Genomic DNA, 27,573 nt, shown 5'->3' on the forward strand with positions numbered 1-27,573 from the left:
ACAAGTGCACATCAAATACCTGTGCCAGCTCAGCGAGTGCCTGTGGATTGCCTCTCTCGCTCCTCTCCAGATTGTGCATGGCGCTCTGAGAGAAGGCACGAGGACGGGGCAATTGACCATGTCCCTCACCTCCACCTCGCTCTGACACGCTCACCATGCCGGGCCCCACACCTTTAAGCTCCATCCCCATTGACACAGACGGAGGTTCTGAAATAGAAGAATTTGATATGTATTTTGTGCATTCACAATGTAATAACTAAACAACAGGCCACAACAATAGAGTGCAACAGTGCCCGTCTACTTTTTCAGCGGCCTTTGATCTAGTTTTTTTTGCTATTAATTTTTCCCATAGTGATTTTTTAAAAATATCTTTATTAAAGCCTTGTACTCATCAACAAAACCAAATAGCTATGAGGTGAACTACAACATTACAAACTTTGACATGCAAAGGATTTGTTGACTTCAGAATTTAAATTTCCTGACAATTTACTCACCCCCATGTCACACAAGATGTTTATGTCTTTCTTTCTTCAGTTTCTTTCTTCAGTTGAAATTAAGGTTTTTGAGGAAAACATTCCAGCATTCTTCTCCATATTGTGGACTTCATCAGCTACCAAAGGGTTGAAGGTCAAAACTGCAGTTTCAATGCAGCTTCAAAGGGCTCTACACAATCCCAGCCGAGGAATAAGTGTCGTATCTAGTGAAACAATCGGTCATTTTCTAAAATATAAATAAAAATGTGTATACTTTTTAAACCACAAATGCTCGTCTCGCACTAGCTCTGCGATGCGATCATCGCGTTGAAAAGGTCACGTGTGACGTAGGGCGAAGTACCGAGCAAGTGTCTACAAAGCAAACGTGCAAAGACCAAGTCAAACAGCCTATAAAAAAAGGTAAAACAACGATGTTGGACGATTTTGAAGTTGGAGGAGGAAAAAAAGCGGTGCTTCCACCTACGTCACATGTGACCTTTCCAACGTGATTATGTAATGCGTGGAGCATTGCAGAGCAGTGCAAGATGAGCATTTATGGTTAAAGAGTATATACATTTTTATTTTTTTTTTAGAAAATGACAGATCGTTTCGCTCGATACGACCCTTATTCCTCGGCTGGGATCGTGTAGAGCTCTTTGAAGTTGCATTTAAACTGCAATTTGGACCTTCAACCCCTTGGTAACTGTTGAAGTGCACTACACAGAGAAAAATTCTGGAATGTTTTCCTCAAAAACCTAAAGTTCATTTCGACTGAAGAAAGAAAGACATAAACATCTTGGATGACACGGGGGTGAGTAAATTATCAGGAAATTTTAATTCTGAAGTGAACTAATCCTTTAACAGCTTTAATGAGGGAAAGATCTAAAATCCCATGAAGCATTGCAAATGTCAATGACAATCAAATTAAAAACTATGGAGAAGTATAAAACCATTCATTTAAAGTTGTTGATCATGTATATAAAACAACATTTCAAGTTTATGGCAAAATATGCATATTTACACAAATATTGAATTAGTTTGAAAACTGACTCTGTTACATCATTCGCAGTGCTATATGGGAGTGGGCGTTCACTGAGAGCTCTTTTGGTGCATTTGCTCTACACAGTTCTTTGATTGGTGAAGATTTCTTTGCACAATCATGGCTAATGTAGTTTTTCATCAGGAATTGTGCTGCTAAATATGATAAGCTGTGGGCTCATGGCTTCAACAAAAGCATTTATCATTGATTAACAACCTCAAAGCTCACAGTAGGTTATTATTAAAATCAATTCCCCTTTGGAAAAAATGAATGAGATTTTTACTTCTGTTCCTGAAGTAAAACTGACTCAAGGCTGGGGCAGGCCAGTGTGAGACCAAACTTACTCTAATCGGTCAGCGCTGTATCTTACATTTCTTGATCATGTATATGCATTTTATTCCTTAAAAACTTGCAAATCTGTCAACATTTTAAAAAAAAGTCAATTATCTAGCTTGCAAGAATGACTTGGTAGCACCAGTAAGAATGGGCTGAAAATAAACTAATCTACAAAACTAATGTTTTGCCAAGTATGCCATCATTTTTTCCCCAATGTATTACTATCTTGGAGATTCCTGGAAATATGGATTATAAATATATGTGACTGAATAAATAAGCTTGCCATTGATGTATGGTTTGTTAGGATCAAAATATCAAAATATCAGAAAAAATCTAAATATTGAGAAAATCGCCTTTAAAGTTGTCCAAATGAAGTCCTTTGCAATGCATATTCACTCACAAAAATACATTTTTGATATATTTATAGTAGGAAATTTACAAAATATCTTCATGGAACATGATCTTTACTTAATATCCTAATGATTTTGGCATAAAAGAAAAATCGCTAATTTTGACCCATACAATAAAAGTATTGTTGGCTATTGAAAAAGAAAAAGAAAAAAGAAGAAAAGGATGAAAATCCTTATTGTTGAGCCCTGAAGCGATATATAATTAATATTCAAAATCCTTTCAGATATTAAAAAGTTGTTAAACTATAATTCACATGCACTGCTTGTCCTGTTCCACACCTGTGGTTTCTGACATGCTCCTCTCGCGGATGTCTTTGCCCCCTGGAACACCACGTCCCTCGCTGCTGGATTTCTTTCTGTCCTTATTACACCATTTCCAGTCAGGATGTGCCTTAAAGTGTGCCTCCTTCACCTGTGAATGAGTGGCAGAAACATTTACAAAGGGCTGGAATGACTTAATGGGGGTTATTTAGGTGTCTAAACATGCATAAGACAGTTGAGTAACCTGAAATGCGAGGTCGTGGTATTTTTGTTTTTCTTTGGGCCCCAAGGCATACCACCACTCTCCAAGTATTTTACTGACGGTGCGGTTGTCCTGGTTTGGGTGTCTCTGGTGAACCAGTGCACGGTGCCGCTTGCTGAAGATCATAAATGCGTTCATGGGTCTCCGGATGTGGTCTTTCTCCCTCTGTAAAGTGAAAGGGTAAGAAGGAATGAGTGAATGTGTGTGTGTGTGTGTGCGAGAGAGTGAGACTGTGCAAGTATATGCTATTGTTCAAAAGTTTGGGGTATGATTTTTTTCTTGTTTTTGTTTAAAGAAAGTAATAATTGTATTCAGCAAAGACACATTAAACTGATGGCAGTAAAAACTTTTTACATTGTTACAAAAGATTCCTATTTCATATAAATCCTTTTGTTTTGAACTTCCTATTCATCAAAGATTCCTGAAAAAACGTATGGATTTCACAAAAAATACTAAGCAACACAAGTGTTTTCAACATTGATAATAATAATTGTTTATTGAGCACCAAATCAGCATATATTAATGATTTCTGAAGGATCATGTGACACTGAAGACTGGGGTAATGATGCGGAAAATTCAGCTTTGCATCACAGGAATAAATTACATTTTACAATATATTCAAATAGAAAATAGTATTTTTTGTACTGTTGATTAAATAAATGCAGTCTTGGTTAGCATAATAGACTTATTTCAACCACATTAAAAAGTCTTACTTTGTGTCCGAAGTCCTGTCCTGTCTGAGTAGGTACTACATTTGAATTTGAATTTACTTTGCAGCCATTAAAAAAGTACACTCTATATAGTATGAATACGGGTAGTATGAATAAAATTCAAACACACTACATCCACATTGTTACTGCCATGTGTAAAGTAGCAGTGTCAGTTCACTTCCATTCATAAATCCCCTCCCGTGGCCTCATGAGATAGTAAAGTGTCCATCGAATGTGTGCTTTAGTATCTCTGCGGAAGTAGTAGGTCATCTAGGGACTTTTCCACTACTGTTTTTCGAATACCATGTATTTGGACATACTACTCTTCTGGCGTACTGTTTTTCACATACTATATAGTAGGGAAGTATTGGATTTCGGACCCAAAACTTTTGAATGATAATGTACATGTGTAAGCGTGTACCTTGCCAGGACTGGTTTTGTCATCTTTGGGCAGTGCACTGAGGGACTGAGATCTACGCTTTCCAGGAGACGCAGAAATTGGCGGATCAGGAAGAACACCGGGGAAAAACCTGAACACAAAAATGCCAGTTAATATTAAATGTTAACTGAGGAGAAGAATTAGTGGAGATTCAGCAGTATGCGTTGATTATCCCAGTATAAAACTATACTGATTATCCCCATCTAGCTTTACTAAACATGCACAACAGCTCACTCTGAAACAATCTCTCTTTCTGGCTTACAAGGAATATTATTCCTCACACTACAAGCATGACTACAAAGGAAGCATTTGATCCCAGCTGCCTATTTTTAACAAGTGTGAGAACAACACACCATCATCATGAGTTATTTCATTAATTGCAGAGATATTAGGATGATGTATTTCTACTTGATTTCACATGACTTTGAAGACTGGTTTTTCTATTATACAAGCATTTTGGTATTATTTAACTGATAATTATTGCACTGTCACAACCATATAGTTACTGTGGTCCAAAACAGGCTCAAAAGATCCTCTAATTTCACTCTTGCAACCCTCAGGGCCCTTCACTGTGCCGTAAAACAATACAGCAGAAAGCACTGAGCCAATTACTGAAAACTGCAATGCACAGTGTCAGTGAGCTACTGCTTTGCAGCCCACCGCCAAAACAGAAAGCACAGAGCTGTACGGAGCACGTCTGTAATATCCAGTGTACAATATTAAAGAGATGGATGCTTCACAAATGTCAATAACACCTTAATGCAAAGATAATACAATAAGCTTAATGGGGTAAAACGCATTTAGCAGGAACTGTACCAGATGAGTTGATGATTATAAATGGAGCTGAATTTTATATGTGAATTATAAAGGAGAGGGGAAAAACAAGTGGGAGAAGTGAATTCAGATGACAGTTCATTAATGTAAACTGCCTCTGGTTTGCTGCTGTCATTCATACATAGACACAGGAGAAAGTGGAATGCTTTTGTTCTCCCTTTCTTTGTGGTGCCATTATGCAGCTCTTTCCACACACAGGAATACCAGCAACAAAACACATTCAAACAGAATGACGCATCTCACACAAAACAACACACTAGACAACTCACGGATCATCCACGTCACTTTCTGTTTCACTGTCAGGTCTCTCTCGCTCCGCATCCTTCTCTCTCTCCGGGGGCAGTTCATCAGCGGAGGGAGTGGGGCGTGAGGAAGGGTTATGTGCTCCCTCTATAATCTCCTTCAGCACTGACCCGCTCTGAGACTCTGAAAGTGAAAGACGAGTTATTCATTACAGCATCTTTAATGAATCCCTCCAATCTGGCAACCACGGGGGGTCAATCGTTGCACTGGGTAATGGCTAAATTACAGAGGCTAGAGTTACAGCGAGTCACTGCAAATGTGACAGGTGAGGCCAAATACATAACAGAATCTGGACTATCCCAGGAAATATGCTTCCAAATGTTTTTAATATCGACCACAAATATTTTGTATAATCTCAAAAGGTTAACAAACACATTTTAGCTATTTTTGGAATCAGACAATGGCTGTACAAAGTAAATTACCTTTCTTCAGAGAAGCTGTCTGGGGATGACTGACAGTTTGTTGGCCCTCACCAGGTTGAGCCGATGGATCTGATTGGGTGGGTGCCAGGAAAGGGACCAATGAATGCCAAGGAAACACTGGAACCGATCTGGGCTCAACATTAGTCCACACTACAGGAGAAAATAACAGAGCATTCATTCAAGCCAGTATTAACACCAAGTAATAAACCATATCAACAGCCAAATCAAAGCCTGACAAGCCACATAAATGACTAGCTGTATATGCATATAAATATTATACCATTAGCTGCTTGGAATAAATAGATGTCTCAATATTTATTTATGATGTTGATGATATGTACACATTTAAGTGGCACTCTCCATAATATCTAACCCATTAGTAATTTTACAAAAGTCATTAAAATGAAGGAGGAAGAGCAAGGATAAACAGACCAAAACATCTCACATGATGATTTAAGATGCAGGCTAACAAGTAATATTATTTATGGAAGCTATCATGTTGTTAAACCAAGCTATCATAATTATTTAAATGTTATAAGAGTAAAAAAATGTAGCTTTACGAGTGCCATACATTACAAAAAAAAGTCTGAGTGTCATGAATACAGTAAGTGCATTAACATATATTGTTCCCGGCTGATACTAATCAAGCAGTATTTGGCGCCAAACAATCACTTCAAAATAATATGATTCAGGAACAAAATGTTCATGCAGTCATTTTGTGATGCCGTTACAACTACACAGACATGATTTACGAATACTTTATTTCGACTGCAAAACAGTTCATTTTTCCTTCTATAAGGGAAAACAAATTCAGACACGTTTAGTAATAATGACTGACCAAACATGCTGAGTCCTTGGCGAAGATACTGCGGGCTTTCCGATGAAAACATGGTTCAGTAATAGGCTTGAAATGCTTTTTTTTAAAACAGGAAAAACTTCACAAACATGTAATATTAAATAGAAGTAATGTTTCAAACGTCCATCTGATATAAGGTAAAACAAGTCCTTGCGATTAAAAATGAAGTATCCACATTATGCTTTTCCCAGACAGGTGATGTTGAGTCCAGCGATGAAAATAAGCGGCCATAATCGATGCTGCCAGCATCCGTCTACTGGAGTTTCATGTTGGTACCAAATGTTCTTGTATTGACATGCCGTCGTGTAGTCACACTAATCTTTAGTTCATAAACGCGTCCTTCTGTATTCTCAGATTTATTGGCTCAGACATCAGATCATATTCGAGTAAAAATGATGACAGCGTGCTATCAGGTACCGCACAGAATAGAGTAAAGCGCAGTTCCACCTCCAGGAACGCGCAGATTATAACAAATGACGATCTTGGCGTTAAAACACTTTCGTGTACACAGTTACTATTATATAGCCTGCTGAGGTTCGAAATGCGGAAACGGGTTTGGTTTTATTTGGATGATGTAGTTTATTTTTGGTCCTGTTTGCCCCCTCCTCGCCCGAGCTTGTTTACATTGACGGATAGCTACGGGGATGAAGGAGTTAAGTAGGCCTCTCGGTCATCCTCGGGCTCGAGTAGTGCAACAGTCCGCGACCTGAGCTCAACTCAGCCCAGGGGGATTTACATGTACAAGATCACAAATTTGGCAACCAAAAAATATGAATTACATTTATAAAAACAAAAGAGCAATACAGGCATTAAATAAGCAATGCCTAAAAACGTGAACACGGTTATCTCCGAAAATCGTCGCAAAAATGGGAAGCCCAAATCTGCCAATTTAGCAGGTTAGCATGGTCATGGTGCTACTTACACCCGCAGCACGAGTGTAATTTATTCTTTGGGTTGCGACACACAACGGAAGCGATTTTCTCTTTAAAAAGATTAAGGAAAGATAATATCCATCAGGCAGGGAAATGATACGTATCAAATGCTTAGTAATAAAAGGCCATATGTCATACACATCTGTCTTTTTCACGTGGTCACTATTATTCTCCCTGGCTGTCAGTGCACTTTATCAGATCCACATCCTGTTTCACATCTGATCCAAATTCATCAGTTTGACGTACAAAGCCTGGTTTCCCGACTAATATCTGATTGATAAACGCATAATTACATCCTGCATAGCATACAAGTAACCGGACTCATTTTGTACTGCCACTTTGGTTTAGGGGCTGCATTTGGGAGATTCGGACCTGGTTTCAGCAGCACAGTTCCAGATGAGTCCGTCCCCTCGGGAACGCCCCTGGTCTCGCATCCGCACCGCCGGGCGCTACCACAGAACCTGTCCTCATGTCACGGCGTAAAACTGTAGAGCTACACGAAAACACCCAGATTTAAAAAAGGGAAGAAACGATGTCCGGCAGTAAGAAACTATCAAAACCAGCGGTCTCGGGTAAAAAGACCCGAGAAGAGAAACAGGCAAACAACACCTGTGCAGTGTGCCAGACCAACAATCATTAGTTACACTGTAGTAGCACTGTAGCCTTTCGTTGTAATTACTGTTCGTGATACGCAGAAAATCTTACTTTCACCTAATTTTGAACTAGTATTCGTGCCAATGAAATGGTCTATACTTTGCTATAAATACTAGTTTGCCACACAAATCCACTTTTGACTATATCCAGAATAATAGCAGCATCTCATATTGTCAAAGAAAATGAAACCCCTGTAGATTGTACAACCGCACGCTGATCCTCTATTCCTTAACGCAGAAAGCATCGTTTTGTCTTGCTCTCCTTTATCTTACACTACCACTTTCCTTTGGAGGGTTTATTTTGATCTAGTTCAGTCTTAAAAACGAAGCACGTTTCCCTTAAACTGAATTCTAGTTGCAGCGACTTCTCTTTTTAAATGCCTGCTCCGACACCCCCTCCCTCGCACACACCCCGGCCCCAATAAGTCTCATCCAAAAGGCTAATCGTGCAGTAAACTCCTCGCCTTCGGCTCTGACACGCTCGTGAAACTAGTAAGAAATCCACTAACAGATGACTGCGCGAAACGGTCAAACTCCGCCGTGCCCTAACTCGCTACGGACAACGGCGGGGAAATACAAAACAGAGAAGAAAAGCTGGTCAGAGATGATCCGGCGCAGTGCTGTTGTGATGAAATGACGGGTCTTAATTGTAATAACAGCCCCTAAAGTCCAGTGCGGTTCTCCTGCAGCAGGGTCACTTTCCGATCCGCGGCGGCTTACGCGCTCCTCTCAGCTCGCTCCGTAGGTGTTCGTAGTAAAGAAGTCGTTGTCTCATAACATCATTCAGTTGGCCACGACTCTTCCCTCGATTTCGCTCTCCTCTCTCATTTCGCAAACCCGTTCTTTCTTTCTCTTTCCCTCCCTCTTCCTCCTGTTGTATAGTAGGCTGCCCTCTTTCGTTCTATCAGCGTGTCAACCTCGCCCAGCCCGTGACCCGCCTTTTACTCTTCGAATGCTTTCTTAGATTGGTCTACGACGCAACCTATCGTAAGACAATCCGATACGCTGATTGGTGGGAGCGTGCGTTGGAATGTCAGTCATATGCAAATCCAGCTCTGCCTTTCGGCGTCTCACTGGCCGCGGCTGAAAAAGGAGCTAATTAATATTTAACACGAAAAAAGAATCTGGGGCATGACTTTACGTGGGTACGATCTCGTGATATTTGGTCGCACTGTGACGCTGAAGCAGGCAAAGAAGCTCAGCGTGTCATAACAGGTACTATACATATTCCGGGATTTGAGTTTGTTATGGGTCACAACGAATGCATTATTTTAGGACAGATTAATAAGACTCAAAGGCATGTGACTACAAATCCTCACATAACCTGGACAAACTGTCTCCCTTCATAACAGTAGTTAAAATGTAATACTATTTTTGTGGTCATATCAAAGAAGAGGGCGCCATAAACACACGTAAATATTACATCTATATAATAGTACTTTTAAAACAGCCACATTTATGTTTTATTTATTTACATTGAAGTAAATAAAACAAACGAAACCTGAAGTAATTAAAATGCTTTTAACTTAAATTTGGCATTGAAATAACTTTTACATTTTTACTAAAAATATACATACACTAATGTGTACGTAGTTTAAGTAGTGCAAAAATAACTTGAGGAAATGTAACATCCACTTCCTCTCACACTAAAGCCACATCATCTGCAGTCAATATGAATCTGTCAAAATAAGGCACGTGCATTACCAACAAATGCAAAACAACAATCATTACTCACACAATAAACTCAACTGTAGCAATACAATTTGCACGTTTTCTACACTTCACAATTTTCAAGACTTTAGTTCACAATATACAACAGTTAGCTGTGGTCCTCGAATCTGATTGGCTGAGCAGCTTTCCAAGAGTGATATTTAGTATAACAGCACTGAGATGTAACGTAGTTTGTATCATTCTGCTGGTTTGTGTTCATGGCGTTGATATTAATTTATTGCGTATAGAACTGTTGTATAATAGCAACATCACACTCTTGACAGCTGTAATTACTTGCAGCTGATTCACAGCCGTGCTTATATTCAGTACAACATCACTCTTGCTTATATGAATTGAACACCTGTCTACTATAACACCTCTCAGGAGTGAAAAGTCAGGGCAAGAGTATGGTTTTGGTCTTTATTGCCTAGTGTGTGGGATTAAAAGAAAACAGGACACAAATATGCTAGGTCATTGGGTAGAGGTTTTCTTGGAGACCATACAGCTGTACATACATCACAGATGTTAAAGGGTTAGTTCACCCAAAAATGTCTGTCATTAATTACTCACCCTCATGTCGTTCCAAACCCGTAATACATTTGTTCATCTTCGGAACACAAATTAGGATATTTGATTAAATCCAAAAGCTCTCTGACCCCTTCAAAGACAGCAATTTAATTACCACTTTTCAAGGTCCAGAAAGGTACTAAAGACATTGTTAAAATAGTCCATGTGACTACAGTGGTTCAACCTTAATTTTATTAAGCGACGAGAATACGTTTTGTGCGCAAAAACAAAAATAATGACTTTATTCAACAATTTCTTCTTTTTCCAGTCATTCTCCTAAGCTGTTCACGTAGTAAGCACAGTGCAGCACTTCCATGTTCTACGTCCGAACGCCGACTCACTATTGACCGACACTGTACACGTGAGCAGCACGGCACGTGCATGTGATGCTGTTACGTAGAACACGGAAGCACTGCACTGTGCTTGCTACGTAAACAGCGTAGGAGACTGACAGGAAAAAGAAGTTGTTGAATAAAGTCTTTTTTTTTTTTTCGCCATAGACTGTAAAAAAAGATGGACAACGCACCTTCACTCTCTTCCATTGTAGTAACTGAGGCCGCCAGTGTGCCAATATGGCGCTGACATCTTGAGTCTCGAGTCTGCGCATAGTGAACTTGGAGCCCGAGTCTGCGCAGTAGTGAGTGCGAAGTGGAGCCACGATATCAAGTTCCCGCCCACACTCAGAATAAATCATTATGTCGGTGTGAAATGAACAGTTATGGAGATGTAGGAATTAAAGTTAAAGCTCCAATCACCTCCAGAAAAAAGTCTGTTGGCGCCTCAGTGACTACTTCACTCAGAGAAACTGTCAATCTCAGCTGTCAATCATGACGTCACACCCCCGTTTTTATAGCATCAAATAACTAACTAAAACCAAACCTTTTTTAAAGAACGAACACTTGAACTAACACCAGCGTGATAAAAACTGCCTAATATGACAGAAATTGTCTTTGGAAAAAAATATTTGACATGTAATTTCAGGGCTCAACGCTAAGGATTTTTTTCTACTGGCCCGATTGGGCCAGTGGTTCAAATTTTTACTTGCCCCAAGAAAATGGACCTATAAAATAAGCCTAGTTATTGTTTTCGTTGTTTTTGATACATGTAACCTTAATAAATAAGGTTATGACACCAAAAGCTACTAGATTAACTTAAATTTTAAATATTGTTAGACAAATAAACAGTAAGTAATAAAATAGTAACAAATAATCAAATTACGAGTAATAGCACAAATAAATACAGCAGAACAAACATATACATTTAATAAACAGTGCTTTTCAAGTTTTTCATGTAGGTTTAAACAGGAGATTTTCAGGTACAGAAATTGTAATCTAATGTATAGATTATATGCAAGAGCAGTTACAGTTGCATAAATAAAGTTTTGAAATGTTGAAAATATAAAATGTTAAATACTGTTATTTGAAATTATTTAAAGAATTAAGACACTTTAACAGTGAAATTAAACCCGCCAGTAGGTGGCAGCGAATCACTATTAATGAGTGAGTCATTGAGATTCAACCAATTCATTCAAACGGCTAATTCATTTGGAAGTGTTGCAAAACAATGCTGTGGAATTTGTTTGGAACTATTTTAGTAGGCGAAATAGAGCGAAACAGGCGATTTGGTGTCTAAAATGTAAGTCAGTTCATATTAAGTTTTTGTTCATTAAACTGTACGCTGTATAAAATCAATATCACATTTGTAATCATGCTGATATTTGTAGAAAAATGGCGCTCTTTGTGTAATATTGGTTAACTATATTAAATTATATAAATATAAAAGATATATAGGGGCATTTTTGCCCCTTGTCCTGAATTCTGGGTCATTCTAAAGGCATTTTAGTACACTAAATCACTCAGTGAATGCGTACACTCTAAATATGCACGCGCACTAGTCTAACCTACTAGACTACGTCACATAGTGTATGCCTGCACTCAATGAGTGTGTTTTTGTTTGGTTTTTGTAAAGTGAGGGACATAATCGATAATTTCAGATCGTTTAATCAACAATTACTATATCATAGATGATATATATCGCACACCCTACAGCACTGGCCCGATCGAGCAAGTGACCGTTGCGTCTACTGTCCCGAGCATCGTACACACTGGCCCCGGGCCATCGGGCAGTCCTTATTGTCGAGCCCTGAATTTGATTGTTTAGTTTGTCTCATGTCTCATTACATTTCTTGGAGAGGGCGGGGTTTATGACCTATACTGCTTCCAGCCACCTGGGGGCATCGAGACACTGTGGCTTCACTTTTCAGGACTCGTGTGGCACACCTGGTTTTTGCGACCGTATTCTCGGCGCTTCATAACATTAAGGTTGAGCCACTGTAGTCACATGGACTATTTTTACGATGTCTTTACTACCTTTCTGTGCCTTGAAAGTGGTAATTAAATTGCTGTCTATGGAGAAGACAGAGAGCTCTCGGATTTCATCAAAAATATCTTAATTTGTGCTCTCCGAAAATGAACGAAGGTCTTACAGGTTTTGTAATTAATTACAGAATTTTCATTTTTGGGTGAACTAACCCTTTAAGCAAACCAGCAATAAACAAAGCCAAATTAAGAAAGAGAGAAGTATTCTTCACATACCCCCATCCCCCATCTTTTACTATATATTCAACGTTAATAACTTACTAAAGCACAGCGAACTTTGTTTTGGTAGAGTGCAGAAATATAGGTCAGAGAATAAACTCGGTGACCACAGTTACTGCCATCAGGACATTGACCAGTAAATTGGCTGATAGTGATTTTGCACAGACAAAGGTGACTGTCCAAAACACTATTATCAGTGTATACAACTCTCAAGTAGCATGACAGGGGCATGCTCACAGCGCCTATGAGTGTCAGCGGGCCTGTGTGTATGTTTATGTGTATGTGCGGAGTTCAGTGACTGGTTTGTTTGTATGGGGCAGAGGGGTATTGGCCTTGTGCCCAGTGTCAGCCAGTCCTCTCACAAACAGTCACGCTACAATGGGGAACATTTGTGTGTGAGAAAGAGAAAATACGGAGACATAGTAGACATAAGTGTAGTAACATTTTCCACACAAACACAGTGGCCAAATAATATTACCACATACTATTATCTGAGTAATACATTCCACTCTATATGTATGCCTGAAGATTATCCTACACATTACATACACCAGCATGAAACAGAAAGACTCTAAAGAGTGGATGAAAAAAAATCAGTGGTCGTGGAATGTTTGAGAAAAGAGAGGGAAAATGGGTGGGAAGGGGAAACTGTTCAAGTCAGGCGAGTAAAAATAGAACAAGAGTCATTCTATGGAGAGGAGGGGAGGAGGGAGTTGTGAAAGTTGAGAAAACAGGGCCTCGCTCGCTGTATGTGGGAAGATGGTAATGGAATGACAGAAAAGGAGAGACAAAAAAATCTGCAAATTGACTAAGAAATAAGGACTGATGATGGAAAACGTGATTATGTGGGCACACATATTTACAATCTGAACTGATGTACTGACATCCATGCACATCAAACTGAAGTAAGAATGGGTTATCAAGAGACATGTCTCCTCTATATAACACAAAGTCAGAGCAATGGGAGGGGCTACTCATTCTCAGCCACTGAGCTTGCGCTGAGCTCCTGGCAACAGCCAATAATGCGAGGCCGAGACCTTCCAGCTCAGACTATGATTATAGTAAACAAGTTGTTAACTCTTTCCTTGCTGATTCCAGCGAGAATGACTCGCAACAAAATATAACATCACTCATTACTTCTTAATTTAATAATATGGACATATCTAAATTCATGAAATGCCAGTAAAATATAAAAAAAATAAGCAGTTATTCCACTGTGAGTGACAGTTCTCACAAACAGAGATGGGTGAAGCTGATTGAGGGTTAATAGTGTAAACCCAGTGCTACAAAACCTTTCTTTTCCTCCTATCCAATCATTGTTTTTATGTGATTAAAAAACAGTCTCAAAAATCCCACTCCCTGTTTCCATGGCAACAGCTTTATGGGTACTGTTACTCATGCCACTTTGGTGACCACTGACCATGGCATCTCCACACACACACACACACACACACTGCCCTTTTGTAAGATATTTATATCACTGCTGCCATCTGCCAATACCAGCATTCCAGCTATTTTCCAAAGGACATATGGAGGGGGAAAGAAATGAAAACGGCGGCTAACCAAAAATCCATCATGTTGGATTTCTGTATTTGTATCTGTTGATTCACTTACATACTCATAACATTTTTAACACAGCTAGGAGCGTCTGATAGAATCTGGTGCAGGTCCATGAAATGCACCACAGATTTAAAAAAAGGTAGTTATGAAACTGTATGCAGGTACGTTTCTTGACTGCTTGTAATGGCACACTCTTCTCACATGGGGGCAGCACTGTTCTATGGAAAAAAGCAAAGGCGATCACAGCTCTGGCAGACACAGAGTGAAGGAGAGATTACAGCCAGAGAGGGGGGCTTTTATGTGAATGTATGTGCAAGAGTCTTACGAGAATACATTTTTAGATCCTATGATCTCCCTTGAGATATAACATAGAAATCAAACATTCAGTGAATACTAACATCCACCTTAAAATGTAGAATAAGAGAAAAAATGGCACAAAATATAGTAATGAAAAAATACTGTATAACATGCTGACTATATATGCTATAATTTATATAAATGTATACATGTTTGTGTTGTCAAGGAGAAACCTACAAAAAGGGAAAGGCTGGCATTCCCGGGAAAACTATGATCAGAGAAAGAACAGCGAGACTTCTGCACTGCACCAGAGAGAGAGAGAAAGATAGAGAGCGAGAAATAGGTGAGGAAACAGAGTAGAAAAGGCCGACATAAATAAGTGGGTGAAAAGGAAAAAATAAAGAGAATTAAATTGACATTGTGAGTACAGCAATGATGAAAAGGGAGACACTGTTCTACCATATTAGTGATAAACATTGCCGAGTTAGACTATACGACAGATGGCGACTCAAAACTCTGCACATAAATGGAAGAGATCCTGTTCTACATGGTACCTCTCGGAAATGCTGTATTAAATACGGACAAAATTATACTATAGCCCAGAATAAAAACACAGTCTACAATACATGTAATTAAAGTGATGAGTTAAAGTTTGAGAAAGATGCTGTATATATTTATACTGTCTCTTTATCAGTTTAAAATTCGCAACATAAATCTGATGTTTACAGTAACTGCTCTCAGTGTTATAGTACAGTTTTACAGTTTTTAGGGAAAAAAATAGTATATTGTTCATTGTTTGTGACGGCATCTGTGTTTGCAGAGAGTGTGGATTAAATGACAATGTTAATGTTTTGGGTCTTTGTCATGGTAAATGACAGTTGAGAACAAACTTGCAATTCTTGTGGTTAGTGAATCAAATACATTGATATAACGATATTTTCTCTCTATATGTAAGTGTTATTTTTATTATATTCAAACTTTTAACTTTTAACCTTTAAGCTAATGTACAATATCAACAATAACGCAAAAATATGATCTGTTCACTCATGATGCAGTGATGGGTTGGTAAATTGTATAAGAGTATTTTTTCTAAAACAAATTGAAAATTGTTTTTTTCAGTTGTGAAATAAATAAACTAAAAACAGCTAAACAGCTTTGCACTTTTGGGGAAAATAACAGTAATTGTATATAACTGATTAGGACAACGCAAATATCCACATTCACTCGCTACTTAAACACATCTGAAATAAGAACACACACACACACACACACACACAGATTTTACTTAGCTAAATATGGAACATTCCATAGACTTTTATTGTTTTTATATACAGCTAGTTATAAAAACGATTATAAATACTATAACCTAACCCTACTCTTAACAGAAAACTTTCTGCATTTTTACAATTATTTTTCACTTTATTTTTTACAGACTTTGATGATGTACTAAAAAGAGGTTTGGGAGGTTTTGTCAGATTTTGTCACATCTGTGTTGTCCCCCAAATATGGTTAAATATGTACAAACACACACACACACACACACACACACACACACAGGTTTGTTTTTGTGAATTGTAGGGACATTCCATAGGCGTAATGGTTTTTATACCGTACAAACCGTATTTTCTATCGCCCTACACTACCCCTACCCCTACCCATCACAGGAAACTGTGCACATTTTTACTTTCTCAAAAAAACTCATTCAGTATGATTTATAAGCCTTTTGAAAAATGGGGACATAAGTCACCCTCTCCTTGTAATACCTATGTCATACCCATGTCATTATACAAATTTGTGTCCTGATGTGTCAGAAAAACGCACACACACACACACACACACACACACACACACACACACACACACAGGTTTCCGTGTTTTATGGAGACTTTCCATAGACATAATGATTTTTATACTGTACAAACTGTACATTCTAACCCTTGAAGATAATCCTCACAGAAAACTTTCTGCATTTTTATATTTTCAAAAAAAAAAAAAAAAAGAGTATGATTTATAAGCAATTTTCCTTGTGAGTACAAAAAAATATCCCCACAAGATCAAAAATTTCTATACTTTCTATTTCTTTCTATTTCTATTTCTATTACTATACTTGTGGGGCCATTTTGTCCCCATAACATAGGGTTTACCAGGACCACACACACACAGAAGATAACAAAAGTAAAAATGATCTAAAATGAAAAAACAAAACAAACTAAAAATTTCTCTTCAAGAAAAAAAATAACTACTGACTCCTCAGTCAAACATACTTTGAATAATAACAATGATTTTTTTTTTTTTTAAATGTATGAATTTGAAAGTTTGCCAATTATCATAAACATTGGCTGCATTGCAAAATGTAATTTATATACTGATCAGCTGAAGAAAAAAACCTATTTAGTATATTCTGTTTAATTTTGCATAAGATATTAATAATTACAATTTTCAGAACAATATTTATAATTTACATTTCAATAATTAAATTTCAGAGTATTGGTATAAGGCTTATAATGCTTTGTTAACCTCAGAGGTTAGCTATCATTAACACAGCAATACAAAAATCCATTAAAAAAATAAAGGCAAATAAACTTTTTGGCAGATTCTATTTCTATTTAGGGATTATTTTTCTTTTCAGCAGGTCTGCAATTTTGTTATACAGACTGTGTGTGTTGTCTCTCTGTGTTAAAGTCCTTCTCATGAGCCTGCATGTCAAGGCAGGCCTACAAGATCAGGCCTAAATCTTTACAAAGGCCCTCTTGTCATTTCACAACACACACTCCCTTTCCTTCTATCACACCATACACACTCTTGATCACAGCTTAAACACCACACATCATTTTTTATCACACTAGCATACAAGCCACATAAAACAACTTTCACCTAATTGACACACACTGTTATGTCTGTAACTGTCATTCTATCATTCCTTAGCACACACATACATGGCACATACACAACTGAACACATTTAACTAATTCATAAACACTTCAGTTCAGCCTTTGTCTGTTTCAATTCAGTTTTCTGTCATTTTACTTCACTTTCTCTTTTTTCCATGTAACATGTAATGACCGTGTTTTGAATACTGTGCTAAAAACAGCAATGCAAGTGCAACGACCAGTGCAACATCTAATCGAACACCACTATTACAGCAGCTGATGATTATAACCACACTGCAAAATCCAAGACCCAGAATACAATTACCTGCTTTTCATGCCAAAGCATTCATTCCTGAAAGAAACAGACAGCGTAGTTCTGAGCTCAATTTTAAGAGACAATATATGTTAATCTAGAAATACAGAATCCTGAAATATTTTCAAACCAAAACTAGTATTTATTTAAATTCACTGAAATATGAAGAAATATAGTTCTCTGTGATATTTTTTTCTATTTACAAGCACTGAAACTGAGTAACTGAGAAATCATACTTTTGATGTGCCATTGATTTTAGAATATATTCGTTAAAAATGAAAAAAAAAAGAATATTTGAATAAGTGTTTTGTCCTTGTGTTCCATTGAAATAACGTCTATATTTTTTTTCTATGTAGAAAAAAACAGATCATTATGCAATTTAAGAATCTGAAATACAGTTGTGAAAATAAAGACTAAAGAGCATTTCAAAGGTGCTAAAGTAAAATAAATGCATAATTTAGGGAAAGAGTATGTGTATGAATTTACAAATGGGGACTGTTGGTTAAATTTTCAGAAAATTACATTAAAGTTACATTAAATTACTTTTGAACTAGTTACACTAATTCTGTAGCTGAGAATGAGTCAACCTTATCAGGATTTCAGCATAGCAGTAGCCTGAATGTAAAAGTTTGTAAAAAAAAAAAAAAAAATGTTAATAAAACAAAATACATTTTAAATATAATAGTAATTTTCAGTGCTTTCAAATAAAAATATCACAAAGAAAAAGATTTTTTATATTACATTTGTAATTCAGTGAAATGAGAAAATGAGAAAACCAGTTAATGCCAATAAGCACTAATATCCTCTTTTAAAAAATTATTATTATTATTCAAAAATGTTTTGTCATTACAGGGCTCTCTCAACTAATTTCCAATCCATCTCTGCTAACAAAATCTGAAAAGCTTTAACCAGGAACTAAAGAAACATCAATACACAAATTAAACTTAGAAATATATTATGTAAGGAATAATTTACCGTTAGTACAGCCAGTCATTTTCGGAAAAAAAACAAACAAAATAACTGAGAGCTGAAATTATTTTTTATATAAAAGGAATAGTTTGTGGAGTAAAACAAGAAACTTGAAACTACCAGTTGCCTATAGGACAACAATCAATTATACAATTTAATGGTCATCATACATTTTGCAGAATGTGATGAGTGACTACTCAGAATCCAAAAGTATAGAGAGAGCCATGTTTTATACTGAGCTGGATAAGAATGAATGTTTTACAATATAATAATATTTTTTGTCACACACAGTATTATATTGATCTTATACCACAGCATTGGTGAATGCTTGTTAAATGCTGATTGTTTATAAGGTCTGACTGGTTTTGATTTTGAGGTGTTGATTAATCTTCAATAACTGCAGTATTTTCAATAACTTAAAAGAGAGTTCACCCAAAAATTCTGTCATCTTTTACTCACCCTTTTATCATTCCAAATCTGTCTGACTTTCTTTCTTCTGCAGAACACAAGATATTTTGAAGAATGTTGGTAACCAAACAATTTTGGTTATCACTGACCTCCATTTTATGGACAAAAATTTATTTTTTTTTGTTCTACAGAAAGTAATACAGGTTTCGAACAACATGAGGGTTAGCAAATAATGACAGAATTTAAATTTTTGAGGGAATTCTCTTTAAGTTATTGAAAAAAATACTGCAGTTATTGAAGATTTAATCAACACCTCAAAATCCAAACCAATCAGACCTTTTAACCAATCAGAACCAAGCATTCACCAATGCCGTGGTATAAGTAAGCAATAAGGTACGAGAGGCTGTGCTGTATCGTGAATAAGTCACGGCTGAAGGGCGGTGTTAGGCATGACGCGAAGCGGAGTGCCTGCAACCCCTTCAGCCGTGACTTTTTCAAGATACAGCACTAGCCTCAAGTACCTTATTGCTTTTATAAAACGGTTACCACACAATACAAATATTAAAGCCAAAAATATGTATTAATGCAACTTTCATCAAGTAAACTTTCAATAAAAGCCTTCCTTCCACCAGAAAAAAAATAGTCCCTGACAGTGAACAGCAACAGAAGTTACATTATTACGCCATTAGATGGCGGCAAAGACTGTCTTTATGAGTGTGTCAGTCAGTAGTGAAGACTTTTACATTGAAAAGACTGAATTGTTGTGAACACGGAACAAGACGCAACTGACAAATGCTTTGACTAGCGCTGTCAGTCACGGGAAAACTGTTAAAAGGACAAGATAATACATCAGACTTTTAAACAGATGTTTTATTATGAACATAGGACTGACCTGAAGGAAAATGCTAAATCTGAATGCAGGCAATAAACTCGCTCACTCGATCTATTTCTCACAATACTCTTCTACATAATACAGTAAGATTCAATGGACAATATCAATTGAGAACATACAGTTTACATTGCTAAGAGCGATTGCTAAGGGTGTTGTGTAGTGATACACAGAACCGCTGGGTGAAGCGGTCATAGACGTGTTTTACTGTGAATAAAACACAGCTATTGGCCAATCGGAATCAAGAACAGGAACTAACCATTTTATAAGAACAATGTAAAACTGTGTGTGACAAAAAATATTACTATTTTTACAAATATTTTACTTCAATAAAAAACAATCAGTAAAATAGCTTTGCTACTAAAAAAAAGTTACATAACTTCAAGAAGAGCAATGTTAACTCTTTACCACTACATTAATTTAATGATCTAAATCTGATATTTGTGGTACAGTCTTTAAAACACATTTTAAAAATGACATTCAATCTGTTTTGTGTGGATAGGCAAAAGTTGTTAAATAATGGTGTATCTTTATTCTCTAAATAGTTTCTATTTTTAAATTTTCATTGAATCAGTTTGACATGGCATTTTCTCATGTGTTATCATGTAATTGAAGCAAAACAACATCTGCCCAGGGAATAACAACTTAAACTTTGGTGTTAGCATTAAACGTAAATATAAAATTCTCTTACCAGTTCCAGGTCGTCCCATTATGATGTCTTTGCATGGCACAGGATGCAAGGTCTCTGTGGGAAGTATGAGCGGCAGCAGGGCAGTAGGAGCAGGATGACAAGGGACAGGCTGCTGCAGCGTCACTGGGGCACTCTTATCTTGTCCCCCTCCATCACCCGCACCAATGAGACCAGGCCCTGGGACAGGGCTAGGCACTGATATGCAGGCTAAAGTGGCGCTGGATTGCGTAGGTAGACCTGCAGGGGTTGGGTTTGGAATGGAAGAGGTAGTAGACACTAGAACAAGAGTTGAGGTGGGATTCTGCAGTAAGACAGATCCGTTAGTGGAAGCAGCGTTAATTGGAACAGGAACCTGTAGTCCTGTCTCTGGATGTACACCAGTTTGGCTGTTTTCTGTGGAATTGGTCCTGTCCACCGCTGCAACTCTAGCCAGTGGGAGTTCTGTAAACTTTATTAAAGGAACCTCAGGATTTCTCACTATTACTGGAGAGTCTCTCAAAGGCTGCTGGGACACTGTACATTGTGAACCTGATTCTAAGCTTAGGGGAGAAGCTGGTGGGGAAGAGGCAGTGGTTGAAGGCAGTCTTTGGGGGTGTGTGACAGTAGTGGTCTGAGGAGAGATAATGCAGAGATTTGTTACAAGCGAAGAGTCACGAGAGCTTTGTTCCTGATCAGGTTTGGCATATTCCTGTGACAATGGAGTTGGGGGAGGTGGGGCATCCGTCCTGCGTTTGCCTGGGCTCATAGGTACAGTGAAGGTTAGACTGGTGTGGAAGGATGGCACAATACCAGACAAGTGTCTGTCTTTCTCCCTCTCTGTGCCTCCTGTTCCATGTTTTGGGACACCACTGTTGGTACCACTTGGGTGTTTGTGGCGGCGAGGAGGCAAGACTGGAGAGGCAGTAATAGGACTGAAATTTGCAGGGTGAAAGCCAAAAAGTGGTGATGCTGATGGGGAAGGTGTAGGTGAGAATGGGGACTGATTTGAAATTGGTGAGTATGAGGGTGTTACAGACCTTGAGCCCAGGGATACCAGCATAGTTGCAGCCTCACATTCATCAAAGTCAAAACGAGAGTAATCTTGAGAAACCAGTGATGGCAAGCCAAGACGTGGGCGAGAGTCAGTACCTCGGCTGCTTGTCTCACTACTGTCACGAGAAGTCTCATCCCAATCAAATTCACTGCTAGCACGACCCCGCAGATCTGAAGGGGTCACGGTCCCTGAGCTACTCTCTCCACCTCCTCCACTCCCTCTCTCTCCCACTGCTCCCTCCATTTCTTTGGTACGCATGGAGAGGTGACGAGAACAGTAGCCACGACGCTGGGACTCTTTCATGCAGCCTTCTCGTGAGCACAGACGCCGCCACTGCTTTCCATTGAACTTCTTACGGATTCCATTAGGTGTACAAACAACATCGCCTTTCTTGTATTTCTGTTGGGCAGCTGACAAAGGTGTCCTTGATCTTGAGGAAGAAGCAGAAGAAGAGGCAGAACTCCCTGGTATTGGGGTGGAGGTCTGTGAAGGTGTAGGAGTCTTTTCCAGAGGTGTCAGAGAACCCCTGGAGCTGGGGGAAGGAGGCACAGAGGGTGGCATAGGGTGAGAGATCCCTCCATCAGACCCTAAAATTGCAGGTGAAGGGGTTGGCTGTGGACTTCCTAAAGATGTCCCGGAGATGCCTCGCACCACTGTAATGGGACTTGGATACCCAGGAGGTTTGGAGAAAATTTGTCTGTGCTGATTAGGCGCACATGCTTTTGGTCCCCCTGAGACTAAGTGTCCTCCATCATCTCTGAGTGGTGCCATGTTAAGTCGCAAAACCTCCATGTCCACCTCTGGAGTCTGCAATTGCTTTCGCTCATGTTCTCTTTCTCTAACTCTTTCTCTATTCCCAGTTCCCTCATCCTCCGTCCTAGCTGCTAAAGTAAACATATTGTTTGCTACCATCACAACTGCTGGTGAAGTGGAAGATGAAAGATGTGTGCTTCCATAGTGATGAACCCCTGTGTGTGGAGATGGAAATCTGCAGTTGTCCCTGGGAGTACCTGCAGTTACCATATCCATTCCCTCACTTAACTGACATAGTTCCCTCTCCACTTCTATCTCCTCTCTGTGCTCTCTCTCCTCTCTTTCTTTCTCTCTCATAACCCCATCCCATGGCGGAACAAGGAGACGCAAGTTCTGGCGGGCAACGCATACAGTCCGTGTACTTGATGTCTGTTGCGTCTCCTCATTGCTACACCTCTCCTTCTCCTGGTCCAACTCCTCCTGCAAAAGCACCATGTAGGGGCAAGCTGAATGAGAGTCTACCTGAGCAACCACACCTTCTCTGTAGCACTCCCTATCATTATCTCCTCCATAAGGCACACAAACACGCGTCCCAACCTCCACAAGTTCATTTCCTGGGGGTGGGGCGTCTAAAATGAGGTCAATGGGTTGGTGTGGGCGACTTACTAAAGTATGAAATGGATATGAGTGCAGTGTCCCCTCCCCATTAATCTGCAACTCTACATTCAGCTGCTCTCTACTGGACCCACGCACCACACCACAAATAAATACACATTCCTTGATCAGCTTCTTGTCTTCCTTTAAATTTCTTCTTGGTCGTCTACGTGCTAGCACCCTTTGGTTTTTCAGTCCTTTAGCTAGTGCTTCTGCTATTGTTGCAGACCCTCTCTGCTCAGTTTGTGTGTGATTGGGGGACAGGAGGACAGACAGGGTTGAATTGTTGGACAGGTTGAATCTTCTTACGTGGTTACCTGTATTTAGCTGCACACAAGAGGGCTCAGGTACTTCCAGATCCACTGAATGTTCACTGGCTGTGTCTGTGGATGATGAGCGCACAGAATTTGGGGCTTGCTCCCCATATCCATCTACTTCCACTGCTTGGATCACCTTTTCTCTTTCAGAAGGTACCTCACTTTTCAACATATCACCCTTAGTTCTGTCTCCTTTTGGAGCTTCTGTGCTTGCTATTTTACCCATTTCTCTCCTACTATTCTCACTATTGTCCAGATCAGAATCTGCTTTAACCAAATCATCTCTGACCACGGGAGTAGAGCTCTGAGAAATGGAGTTGTGTGGAGAACATAGAGGATTGCTGTGATTGCTATGAAGAGCGAGTTGGGCTACAGGTATCGAACTGATGGGAGAGGTACTGGAAGCTTGATGTTCATACATGTATTTCTTCTTGGGCACCCTGGCTTTGAAAGTGGCTGTTTTTCGACTGGAGGGTGTGGTGGAAGTGTGGTTGGCACTGAAAGAGTTGCTTTTATTTAAACTGTTAGCTGTATTATTGGTGTTTTGTGTATTGCTAGGAGCGCTGTTTGCATGTTGGTTGCTACCTTTACTGTTTGTGCTAGTAAAGTCTTGTGTGTTTGTGTTACAGATGTCTGTGCTATTACTGTGTAAATTTTCATGTGCATTGCTGGCTATCTTGATTGAGTCTGTATTATCTGTTAAATTGTTAGCGTTAATGTTCCTGGGGCTTTTTGCTTTATTCACAATTACTGCATTTTCTTCAGATTTGGATGTTTCCATTGTCCTTTCTCTTATTTGCTTATTTAACCCCTCACTGTTTGATATGTTGCTACTGTTGATATGCTTGTCCTGAGAGCTATCTTCTTTGGATGGAGTGTATTTCTGATGTGAAGGTGCAGGCGGTGTTGTTTGTGAATGTCCTTCAGGTTTACCCCCTCGTTTTCTTGCTCCTTTTGCTCTTGTCGATAAAGGAGAGCGTCCTCTCTGTTTCTTTGGTGGCCTCATCTTTTTTAGTTTGGCAACTATTTCTTTTCCCCCCTTTGGTCTTTCTTCTCTTCTCCCGTTTAATTGGCTCTTTTGAGGTTTCTTTTGTTTCTTCTCACAACAACCTGTAACAAGAAGGAAAAGAGTCAGGGAGAGAGAGAGAGATAAAGTAACATTTATTTTTTGTCAGCACAGAGTGATTGGGAAAGATACTGCTCCAAGTGTATGAATGTGACCAAATAAGTAAAAGTAGTGCTATGTACACAAAAAGGTAAAAGACATCAAGTCATCTAATGTCTACATTTAGGCAGATTTTAAGATAAGATTACAATTATTTAAATAGAATACAGCGTAAAAATCTGCAGAAAAACAGCAGACTGTGGGTGTGCTAAATAATAACACAAGCAAACTTCACATGCAACAAAGAATTTAAAAAAGAATATGCACGATGAGGAAATTCAGCAAAGGACACACTCTTTCCAGTACACCAAGTACTTTTCTGAAAGTGAGGCTGGATGATCAAAGTGTATTCATGTAAAGTTAAAAATGCTTTGATTTTGATTTTATTAATCAAATTAAACATAATGATTGAAGGACACACTAAAAGTCACACTGGGTGAAAGTCACATTTCAATCAGTGAAATTGTGATTAACAAACATTTTATGGCAATTTTAGTCTTGATGCATTGTGACAGACACGTGACCTCCATAGTGTGCAGAAAAGATATTAAATCTTTCTAGATATCTTGCTTATTTTACTTTTCTATTCTAAAACAGTGTAAATTTCCATGTCATATTGGGAAACACTTAAAAAGTATTTATAATGTAGTCAGTGTTATAGCTTTTTTTAACATGAAACAAAAATATGTTTCATTTTTTATATATATAGAATTTTATCAAATGCACATTAATAAATAACAAATGTATAATTTGGACATTTAAAGAATGTTCATCCACTGCCGCCACTGTCAGGGACAAAGTTGCAAGGGCCCAGAAGAAAAATATGTCCACAACCACATCATTAGGAAAAACACAAATATCTGTTTTTAATTTTGGTACACTGTCTTAACTTTTTAAATAAATAGTCAATAAATAAAGTAAAAACTATAAATGTTTATCATTTGAAAATAAAAGTTTCATACAAAACACATTCTACAGAAAAGGAAAAAATAATTAAATGATGTGTCCGTATTTGTCCCACCCATTTATTAAATATGGTAGCATTACAAATTCATCAATGTAAAATGATTCTCTTTTTTTATTATTATTATTACACACAGTCACATTTAAAATAACATGTGACCCTCTCAAAAAACTTGAAAATAAATGAAAACTCCACCATTAAAATGTCTGAATTTTATCCTAACTTCCAAAATCAAGATAACCGGATTTGATGGCATATGATGGCAGTTTAAGCCCTGGATTTTGCTGCATTGGGACAGAGGTTACTCTTATTCATGTTGGCTGCCAAAAACTAATTCTGCATATATGTCTGATTTTGAGTGTTTTCAAATTAAAAAATTATCAATATGACAGTATCAGTAGACCCGTATGCTTTCACAGTCTAAATAATGATAATTATAAATAATTTTTCAAGAGTGTTTCATATGGGATGTGAATATTGTAGTATGTCCTATAATGTTAAGATATGCCAAAATCAACAATTAATGTGCACATGCTGTGAGGGGGATCCATTGCACCCTTCTGCGTACTACAGACTAGGATTCTGTGGGCGCCCCAGTGTGTGCGTGCGCTTCTTCTCCCAAACCCACATGACATACTACACACACAAAACAGACATATTTAGCATCTGCTGTCACGCTGCAGTACACAAACCTGGGGAAAATCAGGCTCAGAATTCAGCAAGCAAAAAAAAAAAACACAAACATTCGCTCCTCTACACAAAAAATGCATTTTATGGTCTTCCTCTACCAACCTGTCCTTATGCATTCGTACACAAAAACACGTGTGTGAAATCACACTCCTCTACACTCAGTTTCTCACTCTCTCTACTATTCCACACTCCCACCCACTCACAAAAAAATGTGCAAAAAGACACTCCCACACAAACAAAACACACACAGGATTTTCCTGTGAGAGATGGCTTTAAAAGGAGAATTGGGGAATTCTTTGAGTCATTCCAAGAGACACCCCACCCACTGTTCCTAGTGACCTTAAACTGTTTATTTGTAATAGAGAGAGATTTCCTTCCTCATCACTACATGGAATATTATACAGAAAACAATGTTATTAGACTTAACTCAAAATTCAGGATCACATTATAAATAATCTATCTTTAAAAATTCAGATGGTGAATTTGTGAGAAAGTTGAAACGATTAGTTCAGAGTGTGACTGTGACAGCATATTATTAGTTTTTTATAAAAAAAATTCTTTAATATTTTTTAATTACGGAAATGCACATATCACAACACAATGTATGAGTCAGCATGGTACCAACTGGCAAACAATTAAGCCAAAATTCAGAGTAAATTCCACTATTATCAGCTTTTTTTCCCCTCTCCGCAGTGTAATTTTATATCATTGTTTCCCCTTGTATTCCCGCTGATGAGGAGTCAATAAGTCTTGGCAATGTTAAAATAATAAGGAATGTGTGAGTGTCCATGAGTAACCAGTGTCTTTTTTGACAGGCAAGTCAAAAAGAAATAATGGTAAGCAAATAATGGCAAAAATACCTGATCCACAAACTAAGACAGCTCAAATGAAACACGGTAAAAAATGTCAATTTAAAATAAAGTAATTAAGCCTATGTGGTAATAAACATATGACTCGTATACTACATGATCAATCTTCAAAAAGGAAGTTACCACAAATGTTTGCTGTGCTCACTGTGGCAACATCCCAATTTCACCTCAAAAGACTGCTCTATTACACATTTCACAATAAATTATATAATATGAAAGTCATGGTGTAAATCTGTGAAACAGTCTTTAAACTATGATTTAAACTATCATTTAAATTAAAAGATATATTAAAAATAATAAAATAAACATTAAAACAACTGAGGGGAT

The 27,573-nt window shown here is 38.1% G+C and overlaps 1 protein-coding gene across 5 annotated transcripts in view; it reads right to left on the bottom strand.

The window, feature by feature from the left end:
* Positions 1-27,573, bottom strand: part of cicb (capicua transcriptional repressor b) — a 50,930-nt gene that overhangs the window by 19,121 nt on the left and 4,236 nt on the right. For 4 of the 5 annotated variants that reach the window (XM_051866329.1, XM_051866331.1, XM_051866327.1 and 1 more), the window contains exons 2-8: positions 20,802-24,668; positions 5,490-5,639; positions 5,034-5,190; positions 3,913-4,021; positions 2,764-2,946; positions 2,538-2,670; positions 20-207 (exon numbers count right to left, since the gene is read on the bottom strand). In XM_051866329.1, the coding sequence (XP_051722289.1) occupies positions 20-207; positions 2,538-2,670; positions 2,764-2,946; positions 3,913-4,021; positions 5,034-5,190; positions 5,490-5,639; positions 20,802-24,564 (4,683 nt within the window). In that variant the 5' untranslated portion in view covers positions 24,565-24,668. Of the gene's footprint in view, positions 1-19; positions 208-2,537; positions 2,671-2,763; positions 2,947-3,912; positions 4,022-5,033; positions 5,191-5,489; positions 5,640-6,327; positions 8,862-20,801; positions 24,669-27,573 lie in introns of those variants that run through there. The other variant, XM_051866332.1, reaches the window with a different exon arrangement.

The sequence above is a fragment of the Ctenopharyngodon idella genome, chromosome 16 (assembly GCF_019924925.1).
Source record: "Ctenopharyngodon idella isolate HZGC_01 chromosome 16, HZGC01, whole genome shotgun sequence".
Classification (NCBI taxonomy): domain Eukaryota; kingdom Metazoa; phylum Chordata; class Actinopteri; order Cypriniformes; family Xenocyprididae; genus Ctenopharyngodon; species Ctenopharyngodon idella.